The sequence below is a fragment of the Mustela lutreola genome, chromosome 8 (assembly GCF_030435805.1).
Source record: "Mustela lutreola isolate mMusLut2 chromosome 8, mMusLut2.pri, whole genome shotgun sequence".
In the NCBI taxonomy this organism is placed as follows: domain Eukaryota; kingdom Metazoa; phylum Chordata; class Mammalia; order Carnivora; family Mustelidae; genus Mustela; species Mustela lutreola.
The window spans coordinates 146574257-146591306 of NC_081297.1; the positions used below are offsets into that span (position 1 = coordinate 146574257).

The window sequence follows — 17050 nt, forward strand, 5'->3', positions numbered from 1 at the left end:
CGCGGTGTCCTGCTGTTAGAGAAACAAGGGGACCCACTGCACCGCCTGTCCTGCTCTGGCCCATCCCCGGAGTCCCTGCGGGTCCCCTCCCTGCCTCGCAAGTGCACCTCGAGTCAATTTCCCATGTCACGTGCCTAGAATGTTCCTAAGCGGGACACCTCCCGTTCTGGCCTCGACCTCCACACCCCCTTTCCCGCTCTAGAGTACTTTCCCAAGGAGCACGAAGGACTAGAAAGCTCCAAGCGCTGTGATGATCTGCTCGCCCCAGTCTGGGGGAGGGAGCGGCCGGCCCCCTTGCAGCTGGGTCACTGGTGGCCCTGAGACCCTCCAGCATCTCCTGACCCCTGTGTCTTGCTCTTGTCCTTCTCGTTGTAGAAAAGCTGGCGGACTGCAAGCTGAACGTGGCTGAGGTGACGCAGTCCGAGATCGGGCAGAAGCAGAAGCTGCAGACGGTGCTCGAAGCCGTGCACGGCCTGCTGCGGCCCCACGGCTGGGCGCTCCAGTGGACCGTTGACTGTGAGTGGTCTCGGGGGCCGCCGGGCCTGTCCCCACAGCTTGCCATGCTGTCATTCATCGTGGCCTCTCTGGGCTTGCACGTTCAAAACCCGTTCGTGCAGCTGCTGTCTGGAAGGCAGTGAGACGGGCCAAAGCCAGTGTCCCTGCTCTTGGAAGCTCGCTCCTATCACTGCCTCCCCCCCCCCCCCCCCCCGTGCTTTAGAGAGGAGAGATGTTTCTGGTCTGGTGGGGCAGGGGAGGCTCCCAGAGGAAGTAGGGGAAAGAGAGAGAAGCTCTGTGGGGTTCTTGGAAGGGAGCCAAGCGCATACACCAGTGGCCCCGACAGCACGATCCCCAGGAAGAGGTTCCTGCCGGCCTCTGGGTAGATCCCGGAGCGCTTGCACGGCCAGTATGAGGCATCACGGTCTTCCCAGCCTAGACGTGACACGGGAAGGTGAATAACTAAAGCCAGAAAGTTCTTTGTCGGGAGCCCCCCACTCCATCCTCAGTGTAGGACAGGCAGGGCCTGGCAGGGAAGCTCTCCCTGCTGCCAGGGTCCCCTGGGCTTTGGAGGAACGAGCCTCAGGCTGTGGTGATGGCGCCTGGTTTCTTGGCATCGGGACGTGTCAGAGACCCAGGCCTGCCTCTAGGGTCGTGGGCGCCGTGGGGGAAGACTGGGGTGTTTGGAAGCTGTAAGCCTGCGTGGGAGTGAGTACGACCGCGCCTGTCCGAGGACTGGAGAGCTGGAGTGTGGGGACGGCAGCCAGGGACCGAGGCTGGGCGGGGGTTCCCATCTCCCCGCTCCGAGTGCCGTCCCCCCGTGCTCCTGTCCCTCACGCAGGCCGTGGATGGGGCAGAGGGAGGCCTGAGTGGCCGGGAGGTGATGCACGTTATTGTGACCCCTAAGTGGCCACGATGACCCATTTTCCACAAAATGCTCCCTTCCCTGGGCTAACCTCACTCTCCTGCCCGCTCTGTGTCCTCACCACCCCAACCCTGCTGACCCCTTTTACAAATGCTGTGCTTGGAAAGCGGTTGCCCGTGTCACCTGCAAGTCAACAGGAAGGAAAGCTAATGAGGCAGGAGAAGTAGACTCGCACAAGGCATTCGTCATCTTCATTTTCCCGTGGCCCCCGCGCCCACCCACCCCCCACCGTGGTTTTCCTCCGCGGTCTCGTTTGGATGCAGCGTCTTTATTGCCTTTTGGACCTGGGCTCGGGGTTCCTGTGGAACCTGACCTAAACCAGCTCCTGTCTTCCCTCCCCGACCAGCAATCCACGGGAAGAACCTGGTGGCCATCCTGCACCTGCTCGTGGCCCTGGCCATGCACTTCCGGGCCCCGATCCGCCTCCCAGAGCACGTGTCTGTGCAAGTGGTGGTCGTGCGGGTGAGTAGTGGGCGGCGGGGTGGGTGTGCGGATGCTTTTCTCGCGTGGACTCCCCCCACGGCTGCTTTTCTCCCCTCCCTCCTGTGTGGCCACCTTCTGTTCTCCCCTCTTGACAAAATGTGTGTCTTGCCCTGGCTTGGGGACACATGTCAGAGCCGGAACAATGGCACTGATTTGGAGAGAGGCAGATTCAAAGGCAATGAGTGTGTTGAGGTTTAATTTTCCAGCATTTTTTTAAAAAGAACATTCATTTCTCTCCAAAGCCAAGTGGTTGGAATTCAGTTCTCTTGAATGAGCTTATTACTCACCGGAGCGGGTTGAGACCAGCGGTATGAAATGGATACCCTGATGAAAGCTTTCTCTGCATCTGCTGTGAATTATCTCCTCCAGTCCCCGCGATTGCCCTCTTAGGGTCGTTTCTTTTGCTTCCCTTGGAGAGGTGTAACTGGGAGCTGGGGTCCTTCTGGCAGGGGCAAAGCAGCCTTTCCTGCCGCGTCCCCTGCATTGAAGGGGACAGACCCAGTCCCAGCTCTGTGTTTGCGGTCTTGTCCAGTAAATGCATAGGAAGCACCTACTGTGTACTTGGCCCTGAGCCCTGGCTGTCGGGGACACCAAACGGGGAAAACACTTTGCTTGCGAAAGCACCACTCTCCTGCCAGACCGATGAGGTTTTGCTCGGAACCCGAATGTCTGTGTGTTCATGCACTGCGATGTCCAACTCCACTCTTTCCCTTAGCGGCTCTGTGCCTTCTGCGGGCTGCAATTGCGGCTCTGGCTGGTCCTGGTTTTATGAAGCGCCTGTCCCCTCCATTACCCTGAGAGCTCTGCCCGGACCCTGCGGGGCGGGAATGTCCCCTTGGCATCAGGCGAGGGTTACTCCCCTCCACCCCCCACGCTGTGGGGCCCCTGCTTGCTTCCTAAGGAGGGAGGTTTATGGTCCATGGTGGTGATGGGGTCGGGGACCGATTCTGCTGCCCCAGCCCTCGGGGCTCACCCATGGCTACCAGCCGGGAAAGGCTTCGCAAGGACACATGGGCATGTGGTTCTCAAACCCGTGTCCATCAGTCTCGGGGCCCCATGAGCGCTGTGTGGCTTGGTGATTAAGGCATTTCCTTTCAGGCTGTGCTTGGGTCCAAGAAAATCTTTTGGGTTTTCAAAAAGTTTTACTGATGCGGGCAAGCACTTGCTGGCGCCTCCTGCCTGACCAGGGTTACGGAAGGATGCTTCGGGCCACATCCAAAGGGGCATGCATCGGGGGGGCGGAGGTCCCGAGAACTGGCCGGCCTCTGGCCTCAGAAGCCGTCCTCCCAGACCCCAAGGCCTGGCCCTCCGTGTTCGATTCTCTGGTCGGAGATGGGAGATGCAAGGAATGTGGAGGTCCAAGGAGGGAAGGGGTGAGGACGGGGCTTCGTTACTACCCGGCCGCGCGGCCGCGGGTGAGCCCTTGATTTCTCCGAGTTGCAGTGATTTCCCCCAGAGATCTGAGATGATGTTATAAAACGGAAATACTCAGCCTCGTGTGTCTGCTCCCTCGCCCCGGGCCCGGCATCAAGTAGGTGCCCAACAGCTGTGTGGATACGTGAGGGAGCGAAGTGTCTCTGGCCTCGCTGGCGGCTCTCCGGGAGCCCGTGGGTGCTGACGGGCTCCGCTGCAGGGTGCCTGCTTTTCACCAGCAAGAACCAGCCGCGAGGCTTCCCTGGAGGCCAAGTTCTGGAAGGGCTGGGGAGCTCCGATCTCCAGAGGTGTCCACGGTGGGCCCCCCTGGTAGGGAGTGAGTTCCCGTGTCTCGAGGGGTTCACGTAAGGGCTTACAGTGGTTGGATTAGCTGGCTGGTGAGAGCTGCCCTGGGGTCTGGGGACATGCAGGCTACTCCCCATCCCTGAACCCCCCACCCTGCCACCATCCAGGCCTCTTCACACCTGCGGGCTTCCGGAGAATTCCGTCACACACAGTGTTGTGTCCTAGCACTGCTGTTGCAAAAGACCACAGCCTGGGTGTTTAAAATAACAGACACTGTTCCCTCACTGTTAGGGAGGCCGGAAGGCCTACACAGGACTTGGCAGGGCCCCGCTCCCTCCAAAGCCTCCAGGGGAGGATCGTGCCTTCCCCTTCCAGCTTCTGGGTTCCCAGTCTTGTAGGTGCGTCTGTCCAGGCACTGGCTCTGTTGTCAGTCTTCCTTCTGTGCCTGTGGCTGTTTTCTCTTACGAAGGCTCCAGTCGTGTTGGATTTGGGACCTACCCTAGTGCCTTATGGCTTCCTCTTAACTAGCTCTATCTGCCAACACTGTGTTTCCAAACAAGGTCACGTTCCGAGGTTCAGAACGGACATGACTTCAGGGGTGGACGGTGTGGGGGAGGCATCCTACTTAGGCAAGCGTGCCTGTCCTTACACTGGCTGCTCCCCTTGTTATGGGGATTCCCCGTGCCCCGTCCCTCTCCCAGCTGCACGGCATACGGGTTCCCTCGGGGAGCTAGGGTATTAATCCTGACAACCCCCCTGCCCCCACCAGCTGCCTGCTCTCAGAGCAAGGCAGAGAGGCTAGGGAGAGGGTGGAGGAGGGGAGGGGACAGTTTCCAGCCACCAAAAGGGTCACCCCCTGGAGTCACCTGCAGTCCGCCCCTGCGGGCATGGCTTGGATGCTGTCCAGTGTGGTCTGCACGCAGCTCAGGACCACGCCAGCGATATCCTTCCTCCTGTCCCCTCTGCCTGCCCACGTGTTGGTGTGTTTATTTGTTCATTTTGGGGTTTGCAGAAGCGAGAAGGCCTGCTGCACTCCAGCCACGTCACGGAGGAGCTGACCACGACAACGGAGTAAGTGGACACCAGCCGGGGACCGGCACGGACGCGGGGGGCCCACTTCTGCGCGCGTCCCTCGACCCAGGGATGAGATCCACTGTCCTAGCTTTAGGACCTGCGTGCACTTCTTCTTCAAGGATTTTTTTTTTTTTCCCTTGCAAGGAAGGGCAAGATAGTTTGATTTGGTATTTAAATGAGAAATTCTCCCAAATAGAAAAGTAGGCAAACCACATGCGGCACGGGAATTAGAACTTCCCGAGGCGGCCTGAAATCTTTTCTGGAGCAGCACCAAGAACGATGAGCAAACAGAAATAGAGCCGATCCCATTCAGAATCTCCTACAAGGAGGAAACGGTTAAGGGGAATTTAAAACCTTGAGCTTTTGTAAGGTGAGTGTGCTGGCGTCTTCAGAGTTTTCCGTGTGAGGACGGAGTTCTTCTCCGAAGCCTTTGGATGTATATTCCTTATTTTAGAAGGTGAACTTCGAGAAGGCTGGGTGAGGGGAGAAGGGGTTCAGAATGGTCAGGGGACCCCTTGTTGCGGCTCATCTGTGCGCCCGGGCATCAGCTCCATGGAAGAGAGAGCCATACTTCTGACCCAGAAATTCCTTTGAGAGCATGTGGACTGTCGCTCGTCTCGTAGGGAAAGCCGGACGGCAACTTCTAAGACGTCTAAAAGGCTTCAAATCTACTGAACGTAGCCAGTCAAATGGTCTGTTTTGCAGGTAGCTTTTAGGAGCCCCCCACGGCCCCTTGTTAAGGATCTTTAAAAATTCACTGCATTGGTGCCTCTCCCCAAACCTGGTTCAGATGAAACAGAACATGAACGATGGATCGTCTCGGTGAGCGCTCCTGCTCTGTCCCCCGAGTGATTGATTCCCGTGTCACCGGACGTGTCACGTCCGGTCTTTCACAGATCCAGGCTGACACGGGAGGCCATTCTGGAGTGGGAGCTGCCGGGTGAATTGGGAAGCCACTGCCATGTGGCCTGAGAGGCAGCACATCTGTTCCAAATCCATGGGGGTGGGGTGGGGTGGGGGAGGGGCGCGCAAGGGGCAAGGGACCTGGTGCTCAGTTCAGCCTGGCCTGTTTGGGAGCAGGAGGAGGGGAATGAGGAGTGGGGTCGTGTCTTATGATTATGTTACAAGCTCCCCTCCAAATCCAAGCAGCTTAAAACGACAGTCCGTTACCTGCTGATGACGCTGTGGATTGGACTGGGCTGGGCTAAGCCGGGCAGGTTGTTCAGTTCGTCTGGTGCTTGGTGGTGGCGGGTGGCAGGCCTCTGTCCCTGTACCTGTGCCTCGTCCTTGGGGTCCTGGGCTTCCTCCCAGGGCGCCCTCAGGGTTCCGGCCCCCTGCCCCATGCGTTGTCCTCATACTCTGTGGGTCAGAGCAAGTCACAAGATCATCCTGGGTAGGGAGGTGGAGACACACTGCCTGCCATTGGGAGAGGCAGCTGGGCCTGTGGCAGGGGTGGGGGTGCAGCCCTGGGAGGGACTGTGGCCAGGTTTGGTGACCTGAGGGCGGGCAGCTGGGGGAGTTAGGAGCTCTGGAACCGGAGCTAGTGGGGGTGAGGGGTGGGTAGAGGGTGGTGAATGGCCCGTACAGCTCACAGCAATGACCAGCATGAGGGCACTGTGCTCGGCACTGGGAGGTGGAGGGGTTTGGGACAGGGGCTAGCAGGCTAGCTGGTGACAAAGGCCGTGTCTGTAGAAATGTGGATTCCAGCCCAGGCAGCTTGTGGGAAGTGCTGTGTGGCCCCAGACTCAGGATGGGGAGGGATCGCCAGTCTCCTGTCTGGTCTCCCCGACTCTGGGCGTGCTCTCCCCAATCCCTCCCCCTCTGTGTGGCCATAGGGCATTGGGTGGAGCATCTAAATCATCAGATGTCTGCGAAAACCACAAAGTACTGTCCCATCAGCCTGCTGGCCTTCCCACTCCTTCTGGCCTTGGCATTCTGGCAGCCCAGCGTCCTGCAGCCCCAGAGATCCTCTGCACCTTCTGTCTAGCCTCAGCCTCCTTCCTGTCTCTTTCTAGAGCCGGTTCTGAGGTCCCCTCCTCCAGGAAGCCCTCCCTGTTTGCCAAACACAAATGGCTGGCTTCCTTTTAGTTCCTGTAGCATCTCCTGTATGTGACACTTTGGGTACACGTGGACTGTGTTGAAATGGGAGCTTATGGGGCAGGGCCATGGGGTTCATGGGAGCGGGCTGTTTATTTCTGCATTTTCATGGCATGCCCATAGTAGCTGCTCAAGAAGTATTTGTTAAATAAGTTGGAGCCTAAAGACTCGAGTCTAGAGGCATTTGGGGACGATCTGAAGACCCCCTCGCCTCTCAGGAAGCTCAAGCAGGAGAGGACCTGTGCCCGGGGCCCTCGCAGTCCTCATGGAGGGACTAGCCTCTGTGCCTTGTGGTTTCAGCCTCCACCTGCTAGATCAGGGTCCAGCCTCTGATTCTTTAGGATCCCTGAGTTTTGTGTTTCTCTGAACGGGCAGCTTACCACGGTGGGACCCTTGGGTGATCTGCACCCTGGACTTCAAAGTTTCCCATTCAGCGACCCCAGAAGACCTGTTATCTGCTGAACCATTCTTCCTGTTCACTGCTCCCATAATTTAATCCCCCCAAATGGCCTTCAGGGGTGGTTTGATTCAAGGTGGCCACTTGCTGCTGATCCTGTGCTCACATTTAGAAACCCACACACGCACCTGGCGTTTGTGATGAGAGGGACGGAGGATCTGTTTTAAGACAGAATTTACATTTTTGTAAAGAGCCCTTCAGCAGGACAATTTGGGGCTCCGACTTTGGGGTTCCCTCCATCGTGACCTCACCGCACTGTGTCTGAGCGCCCGCTGACAGCTCGCTCTCTCTCCCTCTGTTCTTGTTTGCAGGAGGATGATGGGTCGCTTCGGTAAGTACCTGTAGGGCGGGCGGGTCCAAGGTCACGGGCACTTGCGGGCTGTGGCAAGAAGTTCCCAGATGCGTGGATACGCGCTGTCCCCCAGGGTGCAGGGCCCACAGAACCCTGTGGGGTCTCCTGTAGCTCCCCCTGGGGTCTGTCTGCTTCTCTGAGCTGCTGCAGGCAGTGGGGGCATAAGAAAAGCCTGGTGGGGGGTGACGAGGTCGGGACTCCCTTTAGTCCCCAGAGAGCTGTTCCCAACCCCGTGGCAAGCAGCATGACCCTACCTTCTTCTCCGCGAGGGGCGGCAGATGGCAGGACAGCTTGGGACCTCGTTTAAACCCTCCAGGGTGGGGAGTCTGTGCCGTAGCCAGAGGCCGTGTGAGTGAAGCTCATTGCTTTGGAGACTATTTTGAAACAGAAAGCTCTGGACCCCCAAAGGCCACTTTTCTGCAGGGAGCACGGCTGTTAGCAGAAGTGGAAGCCAAGTACACGTGTTCCCGCGTGCCCTTCAAGCGTGCCCGGCTGGAGTTCATCCTGTAGCTGTGGGGTCCCAGGGGGAAGCCTGCCACCCTGGAGTCAGCCATGGGTCTGACCCCAGGGCCCCGTCCCCTCACGGGTATCGTAGGGGCCCGTGGCACGCCACTGTGGCTTGTGTGCGAAGAGGGGACGTGGGTCCCTGTTGATGTCCTCAGACTTCCTGAAGTAAGCCTAATGCCGCGCTGGGGAAGTTCACGGTCTTCACGATTTTTGAGTAGCGATTCAGTCTTTTTACGTGTCTTTGTTATTTTAAAGAAAGGGAGGAAGAGGGAACCGTCCATGTCCAGTTGGGGGTGTCCCATGGCAGTGGGGAGTGCAGGCCATGGGGCCGGTGTGGGCTCCTGGAGGGGACAGGGGTCAGGCCCTGGGTCTGAGTAGGGCCGTCAGAGCATCGAGGGTCTTTGATTCTCTGAGCCATGTCCCATCCTGTGCCTGTGGGGCACAGGCCTGGTTGGAGGTTTGGGGGACCCAGGGAGCATCCGTGCCGCGGGGGGCTGTGTGCCGCGGCCGGGGGGGCGAACAGTGCAGTAGCTGCTGGGCACAGGATGACGACATGCTGGGAAGCAGCCGGGTGTCGCAGTATGAGAAGTGGACTCAGCTGCCGTGCCGGCGTTTGAGCCTTCGGGGCTGTGGAACCACTACTAGAGAGGCTCGCCCTGCTTGTGAAACACGAGCAGGCCGTCAGCGGGTGACAGTCGTGAGCGCCACCCCGGCTTCGGCTTCTGCTGGTGCAAGTGCCGAGGCCCCCTGGGTACCCAGACGGGCAGCCTCTGCCAGCCCTTCTCCCGTGGGCCCCTCCAGCCCCTCCAGCCCCCCGCCCACCGAGGTCGGACCTCCTTCCCTCCCCCCGGGTCCTGGTCCCAGGCTCGCCCTTTGATTTGGGGGTCAGGAGCCCTAAGACACCCCTTTACCCCTCACTCTTTACCCTCCACCTTGGCTTAAGGCAAAGCCACGGCCCTTGAGGTGGCCTCCGAGCCCTGTAGACCACCCCCTCCGCATGCGTCTCGCCGCCTCTCTGCCTCCTCACTCTGCCCGCATGTCCTCCGCCTGTAGCTCCCCTGTTCCTCTGAGAGCACCCCGGGGGGCCCATCCCTGTCTCCCACTTTGAGTGCCCTCTGCTCAGAGTGCCCTCCCTCTGGGCTTGCCAACTGCCCCCCCTTCCACGTGGCTCACTCCTCCGCTCTTCCCAGGAGGCCACCCTGGCTGCCCTGCCCCCGCCCAGCCTGTCTCTTTACTCCTGCGCTCACTGGTGCTCACAGAGAGCTGCCACCGCCTGGCAGACTCTGGGTGCTGGGATGGCCTGGGGACCCTCGGCCCCTCTGTGTGCCCCTTCCCCTGTGGCTCCTTGAACGGTAAGCGTCCTGTGGGCTGGAGCTGTGTCTTCCTCGGCGTGCCTTCGCCGGAGCCGCCAGCCCTGGGCTGCAGACATCTAGGAGCTTCTAGAGCTCCAGGGGGACCCTCCTTGGCTATGTCTGCCCACTGGGTTTCACAACAGGTCCTGCTCTGTGCTCATTTCTCACCTGAGCGCTGTGAGCTTGGGATGGAGGGGTTGCCCTGCCCCCCACATGGAGGCCCGCCCCTTCCCTGAGTCATCCCTGTCCTGGCTGAGGTGGGCTGGGAGGCCCATCTCCCCAGAGGAGCTGGGAGCTGCTGCCTGGTCTCCATGGCAACGGGCTTGCTGGCTGCATCTCCCCCGCAGGCGGCCCCTCCCCCGCCCCAGGCTTCGGGACAGGGGAGAAGCGGGGAGAAGCGGGGAGAAGCTCTCCTCCTCTGCTCCCCATCTCTTCCTCGGGTCTCCCCTTTCTGCCAACAGAGCTTGTGCCCCCACTGCAGCCTGACTGGGCCAGCTGTGCCACCTCCGGCTGCCACCCTGGGGGACTCCTTGCCCTGTGAGACCTGCTCTGAGCCTCCCTCAGGCCAGAGGGTCTGCAACCCTCCCCAGCTTCCCTGGCTTTCCTGTGCTTCTGTTTGCACTTTCTGTTCCCTCTGTCTGGAACGCCCTTCCTCCCTTTCTTGTCCCAGGAAACCCCGGCTAGGCCCGAGGCTCCCGTGTGACGCCCCCTCGGTCCCCTGTCCCTTTGTCCATGGGCCCCAGACTTGGTGCTTCTGTGGACCAGGCCGCTCACAGGAACGGGGAAGTGGCTGGAACATCGTGTGGTCGCCTGCCCCTCAGCCTCCGCGCGGGGTGGCGGTGGGGCAGACCGGGGCGCCCAGACCCCACAGCCGTGGGTGGCGCATGACGCCGGGCGGGCGGGAGGCGGGCTCCGTGCTGCCACACTTCCAGTTCCTGCAGACGAGCCAGAAATTCCTATTTATATTTTAAAAAGGTTAAACAAACAAAACAACTTTATTTGGACTGATGGTCACACCCGTGAGGGTTGTGCTGGGCCGGACGCCGGCCCGTCCCAGCTGGTGGGGCCCCTTTCTGAGCCCTCTCTGGCCACCTCAGTTTACGCCTCTGCTGCCACCGGGCCCGTGTCCCTCCCTGTTTGTCCCCGTGACTGTTGCCAGAGCTTCCCGAGGGACCGTAGGGAGGGGCGGACTCAGAGGGGGCATCGAATGAACTGAGCCCGAGCCCCAGTGACCCGCCTGCCAGGCAGTGGGCTTGTCCCTCGATGTCCCATGTGTTTTCGTTCTGACACCAGCCGTGCGCTGGGGACTATTTTTACTCCCACTTTACGGAGGAGGAATGGGGTTAGGGAAGGAGGTGAGTGGCCTGATGTTCCGGGACCCGTTTTCATTCCCGAGGCCCGGCCGGCAGCAGGTGAGGGCAGCACAGGGGGCAGCGGGCCTCCGCTCCCTCCCGCGGCTCCCCTGCACGCCTTCGCTCTGAGCCCAGCGGTGGCCCAGCTAAATATACCCGGCTGACGTCAAGCTCTCTCCTGCTCCGAGAGTTTTTCTCAAGCTGCATTTAAAGTTTGTGTTTTGCTTTGTAAAGATTTAGCTTTTTTCCCCCTCCCTTTGCAGACTGTCGTATTGAGACTCATCGGACTTAAATGATTATAAAAATAATTTACAGCTGCCTGGGTAGAGGAGCGGGAGGAGGGGCCGCTCTGCATGGTCGGGCCTTTCGGTCGCTGTTGGGTTTCAGGTGGAGGAAGCTGGGGGGTCGTCCCCCGTGAATGCTCGCAGCCCCCATGCATGGGTGCGTACGTGCCAGGTACACCCCCCACACGTGCATGTGTGCCCTCGTGCGTGTGTGCACGCTGCACACACCCCATGCACACGCCTGTGCATGCACATGCGGCCGACGTGGGTGTGCAGATGCACACCACACATGCTTGCACGCACACACACAGCCCCCTCCCACCTTCCCTCTCCCCACCCCCAGGCCAAGGAGGATGCTACCTGGGATAAGACTGTGAGTTGCGTCCCCATGCCCTAGGCCTTGGACCCCGAGCGCCTTCCTTTTGGGGCTGGGCTGCGGGGAAGGGCTGGGACGCTTCCTCTAGGAGACCTGCTTCTCCGCTTACTTGGGTACCAGCCTGTCTTCTCTCTGATTTCTGCCTCCCTCCCCCTCCATGGGCAGGCCAGGCAGTCCTGAAGCAAGCCCTGGGTCAGCTCTGGTTCTGGGCTCCCAGCCGCCCCCAGAGACGCGGTGGAGGTTTCCTACCCCCGCCGCACTCCCATCTGGCTGGGCTCCCCAGCCCCCAGCCCTCCACACTGGGGTCTGCCCTCAAGCCCCTGCTAGTAATAGTGGGCCTCTCTGCTGGCTGAGGTCCTGTGTTGCCCCGGGCACCTTGGGGGGGGGACAGCTGGCTCCTGGAAGACAGAAGTCGGGCTCCAGGGCCTTCCAGATGCCCTCCTCCCTTTCCCTCTCTGCCCCCCCGGTGACTCCCCACAGCCCTGCATCCCCTCTGAGGCCTCCGTCTTCCTGCCTGGACTCTGGGCTGCAGGGGGCTCTTCCTGCCTCCAGGTCCCCTCCCCCGCCACAACACAGGCTAGAACCAGGCACCCACCAGCTGCTGTTCACCCGCTGAGAGCCTTCTTGGCCTGGCCTCCAGTGCCTCCCATTGGAAAGGGAAGGGACTGGTTCTGTGTTGATTTGGAGCACACGGCTGGGCCCTTGAGTTGGCAGAGCAGGTCGGGGCTCACCTGGAAGGTGGAGGAGGGTGGGGCACGATGGAACAGGCCGCCTCAGGCCCTGCCAGTGCTCCCGCAGAGGGGGACACCCCCAGAAGAATTGCTGGAGAGAGAGAGTCTGGAGCAGGGTCTCCTGTTTGTTCATTTGTCCTGGGTAATGGCGGGAACAAGCAAGACAGTGGTTTCAGCCAGCGCGGAGCTCAGGGGCCTGCCATGACTCTCCAGCAGACCCATGATGATAAGATGTACTCTCAAGCAGTGACTAAGGGCATCGAGATGCACACGCGGGGTCAGAGGACAGGGAGCGGGCATGGGGCACTCTTCTAGGGTGTGGATGGTCATGGAAGGCCCTTCAGAAGTGGTGACATCTGAGAGCAAGCTGGAGGAAGTGACAGGTAGATAGCCCGTGCAAAGGCCCCGTGGCAGGTGCGTGATGAGGAGAAGACAGGAAGCCGGTTGGTGGTGTGAAGTCAGGGAGGGTGTGTGTGTTAGGGGGTGACTCTGACCGCTGGATCTCGTGGGCCAGGGGAGAGCAAATGAATTTTATCCTAGAGTGATAAGAGAGGTTTTTTTTTTTGGAGAGTTTTGGTGAGAGCAGAAATGGCGAGGGGCACGAAACGATCCAGTCTGCCGTGTTCCTGTTGGGAGAAGGGATCGGAGGGCTGGGAGTGGAGGAGGGAACCCGGCTAAGGCAGGAGGCTACAGCTGCCGCAGGTGAGGGCCCGGGGCGGGTGTGGGGCTGGCAGCTGTGCTGATGGGGAGCTGTGCTCGGAGGTAGCAGCGAGATTTACTGGTATGCTTTGCACGGAGCGTGGGGCAGGAGAGAGGCAGGCAAGGGACGCCTCCTGTCGAGGATGTCGTGGGGGCGGATGTTCCAGTGCTGCCCGTGAATTTCACATTACAAGATAGAAACTGAGGGCGGGGTGGACGTAAAAGCATTTTTACCCTGTTTTTGCTCCCAGCTGCACCTGTCCCTGGGTTCTGGCAGGAACGAAGCGGCTTCTGGGCTGGCGGGGAGCGTAGGGGCGGGACATCCCGGCGGGGTCAGGAACTGCCTGGTCCCCGGGACGGGCCGGGACGCTTCCATCAACCCTGCCTGTGCCTCTCCACTTGCCCACGCAGAGCGGGACGCCTTCGACACCCTTTTCGACCACGCCCCGGACAAGCTCAGCGTGGTGAAGAAGGTAAGCTCCGGGCCGGGCTGCTTGCCTCCGTCCCCAGGCTTCTCTCTCCACACGCGCTCCGTGCCGGGAAGAAGGTGGGAACATGTTTGAAATCTCTGAAATGTTTGCCACATGGATTGAAGTGGAATTATAGTCAAAAACGTAACTACAGTGCATAAAATTAGCGCCTTTTAACTCAACATCTCTGCTCCCTGGGTGTCTCCCTGCCCACCTGCCCGCTTCTGTTGAGTGAATTAGCCAGCCAGCGCCCGCGTGGTCCTTCATTCCGACTCGAGGCTTTTTCTCAATGTGGAAATGTTTTCAAGTGTGTCAGCCTGCTGGCTCCAGCGGGCCTCATTACCGTGAGGCTGTATGCGCAGCCTGCCCGGGACACAGGCAGGCCTTTGCCGGCTGAGCTGCTCGGAGCGTGTGTTTGGCCCCTTTCCCTCCAAACAGGAGTGCCAAGGACAGGCCCTTCATCAGCCCAGGCAGCCTGCGTGTAGGCTACGGTTGGAAAAAAACAAGAAAAAATCATGTGAGCTGAGGCTGTGGTGTCAGGGGCTGGGGAGTGATGAGCTTCCAGGGGATCTGCCGGGAGGGCCTGTTCTCACCCAGAAGGAATCAAGACTCAGCTCTCAGCCTGTGGAGTTATCTGAGCGCCTACAGACATATCGCGTGGGGAGGCAGTGGGAGGGTGGGTGCCCTTTCCACCTCCCTGTAACATCCAAGGAGAGGTCATTTCTGCCCGTGTGCCCTAGGGGAGACAGCCCTTTGTCTAGCACAACTGCTCGCAACAGGCTTCTTAATGCAGGACTTCTCAGGACCATTAATATGCTGGCATGGGTTGGAATTCTCCAAGATCGGACTTAGTAGGAAGCATTTTCCAAGCTTATTGTCGACGGTGAGATCTGTTTGTCTTGTGATTGAATGTATTAAATTCCCATGGATCCCACTTTTGGAAAATGCCGCTGCAGCCTGGGACAATGAGAGTATTTTAGTCGTTGGAAGCACATTGCAAAAGGCTGGCAGTGCCCCTCCTGGGTGGAGCCGCCTTAGCATCCTTGGGTGATGACTGACGCACCTTGGGGCTCCGAGCAGTGCCCCCAACCCCTACCCCTTGTCACATCTGGGTCCCAGGACCTCATGCACAAGAAGATGCAAATCTGGCCCCTCCCCCGCCTATCAACTATGTGACCCGAGGCAGATGATAACCCCTACCTCAGTTTCCCCACCTGTCAGGACCGAGGCGGGACCCACCTCTCAGGGGCGCTGTGAGAGTAAAATGTCATCATGTCCGTGCAAAGGCCCAGTGCGCAATATACTGGGTAGGGTTGAGCATGGCATGAGGTTTGTTTGTTGGTAGATACGATGTTAATTCATTCTTTGAAAAGATGTGTTTTGGGCACTGGGGAGGAATTCATCTGCTGGCAGCTTCCTGCTTCCAGCCCCGCCCTCCCGCACCCCCACAGGAGAGTTGCCGTGTTGATGGCTCCTTGTGCCCCAGGGAAAAGCTGGGGGTCCCTGTCCACCTCTCCGGGGTCGCCCCCTCAGACTTCCTCCTATCCCATTATGTCCAGCGGCAGTCTGAAGATCCCAAAGCGTTCGCACATGTGCATGGGCCGGGGGTCCCGGCTTGGCCCGCCCCCGCCCCACACCCACTCAGATGCTCACTCCCTTGGCATCCTGCGGTGCCGTGGCCTCTCCTCCGTGGCACGTCTCACACGCTGGGCTCTAGCCCTGGATTGCTCTTGATAGCCCCCACCAGGCGCGTTTATGGAGAACTGTGCCACGGGCTCTCCAGGGGGGACCCTGTCTTGCCGTCTTCGTGTCCCCCGCACCAAGCAGAGTGCCTGGCACGTAGTAGCTGCTCAGTAAACTTGAGTAGCACGACTAAGGAAAGGCCATCGTATCCACGGGCCGGGGGGGGGGGGGGTTGCGGCTGGTGGTGTTCCAGTGGTGTGTCCCACTGAAGCTGGGTTTGCTGGCAGAGAAGAGTTACAAGGAACAAGTTTTAAACTTTGGCTAGAGAGAAGCCGGCAGCCTGTTGTCTGAGCTCAAGCTTACCCAAGGTTACCGAAGCAGGTGCATGTGGCCCCTCGGGTCAGTCTTCTGTCATTTCTGGTCACATCTAGGACGCATCTAAAAACACTGTCCTCTCCCCCTGACGGTTTCATGCTTCTTGAAGAATTGCTTGTCCCCTCTAGGGCTCTTAAAATATCTTACGGGAGTGTGGATAAGCGGGTGTATGCCTAGGCTGGTGGACAGAGAGGCGCGTTTTCTTCTCCGGCGGGGATAGTACATGGAGGCATTTTTTCATTAAAACCAAGGGTCACTGGGAGAAACTGACCCTTTTATTTTAGCAAACATTGGAGATGATGGGAGCATCTCCCAAGTTGGTGATGGTCAGGGTCAGGTCCATCCCGTTGGATGGGAGCAGGCAAGTGGCCTGTCTCACTCACGGCTCCCGTGTCTTTGCCTTCACAGTCTCTCATCACGTTTGTGAACAAGCACTTGAACAAGCTGAACTTGGAGGTGACGGAGCTGGAGACCCAGGTGAGCAGTGTTCTGGGGTTCATATTTTCAGCCAGCTCTCCGATCCTGTGTGGGGCACGAAGGAGACGGGCGCCGTCTTGTTAGTCCGACAAGGAGTGGCCGCCCTGGCCTTCTCTCGGACCCTCTGTCATAGTGTCCTGTGGCTGCTGGAATCGAGTCCCACAGACCGAACAGCTTGACCACAGACATTTCCATCCTCACCGTCCTGGAGGCTGGAGTCCCAGACCCACATGGGCCGGGCTGCTTCCTTCGGAGGCCTTCGGGAGTGACGTCTTCTAGAGAAGGTCACATTCACAGGTTCCGAGGTTAGGACTCCAGCACATTTGTTAGGGGACACAGCTCAACCCTAACACCCTTGGAGGCGTCACACCTCCCCCACTGGAAGGTCTTGGCATGTGCAATCTTCCAGTCTAGAATGTTCCACGCCCCCCGCCCCCGCTTCTGTTCCCCATCGCCATGCTTACTGCGTGAGTGCTCGCAGAGTACCTGTCCAGTGAGTGTGTATGAAATATTTCTTCCGTGGGCAGTGTGTGAAGTGTCCTCCCGCACCCCACTCAGAGCTCACGCCGCAGAGTGAAAATCCGTTTCAGGCAATCAGCAGGCATCAAAGACAAAATATAATTTTCCCGGGATTAGCTGGCTGCTTGAATTCGGAGTCGTTCGTATTCTCGTTGCAGAGTCCTCTCACCCCCAGCTGATCCTGCTTAAACCCATGGGTGACTGCTGCCCTTCCTGTCTCTCTCTCTGCCTTTCCTCATTTGCTTTTCTAATTAAAAAAGTAATTCAGGTTCATTGTAGAATGTCTGAACATGCAGATAAGCACAACAAAGATCGTTCTTAATCCCAACACCCAGAGATAACTGTGGCGAGCGTGGTGTTCCGGACCTGTCCTCCACCTGGCTGGCTAATCACGGACCTCGTGGGTCTGTCCTGGAAAGCCAAACGGGCCGTTAGTAACGAGTGTGTTTATTTGTGCATTGTTGGTGACGTTTTCTGAACACTGCCCACCGAGCCTCTGGTTCCTTGCCGTTGGGTGTATCAGGGTCCGCCAGGGTCCTCGCAGGCCTGTTCTCCCTCCCCGCCGCCTCCCCCCCTTCATCCTGCCCAGACCTACCCGCCTGCAGTTCACGGGGAGTCTTCCA

At 59.2% G+C, this 17050-nt stretch overlaps 1 protein-coding gene across 3 annotated transcripts in view; it reads left to right on the forward strand.

Moving 5' to 3' along the window:
• Positions 1–17050, forward strand: part of PARVB (parvin beta) — a 93022-nt gene that overhangs the window by 64665 nt on the left and 11307 nt on the right. For 2 of the 3 annotated variants that reach the window (XM_059187215.1, XM_059187213.1), the window contains exons 5-10: positions 376–516; positions 1767–1882; positions 4635–4693; positions 7562–7581; positions 13315–13376; positions 15840–15908. In XM_059187215.1, the coding sequence (XP_059043198.1) occupies positions 376–516; positions 1767–1882; positions 4635–4693; positions 7562–7581; positions 13315–13376; positions 15840–15908 (467 nt within the window). The remainder of the gene's footprint in view (positions 1–375; positions 517–1766; positions 1883–4634; positions 4694–7561; positions 7582–13314; positions 13377–15839; positions 15909–17050) is intronic. The other variant, XM_059187214.1, reaches the window with a different exon arrangement.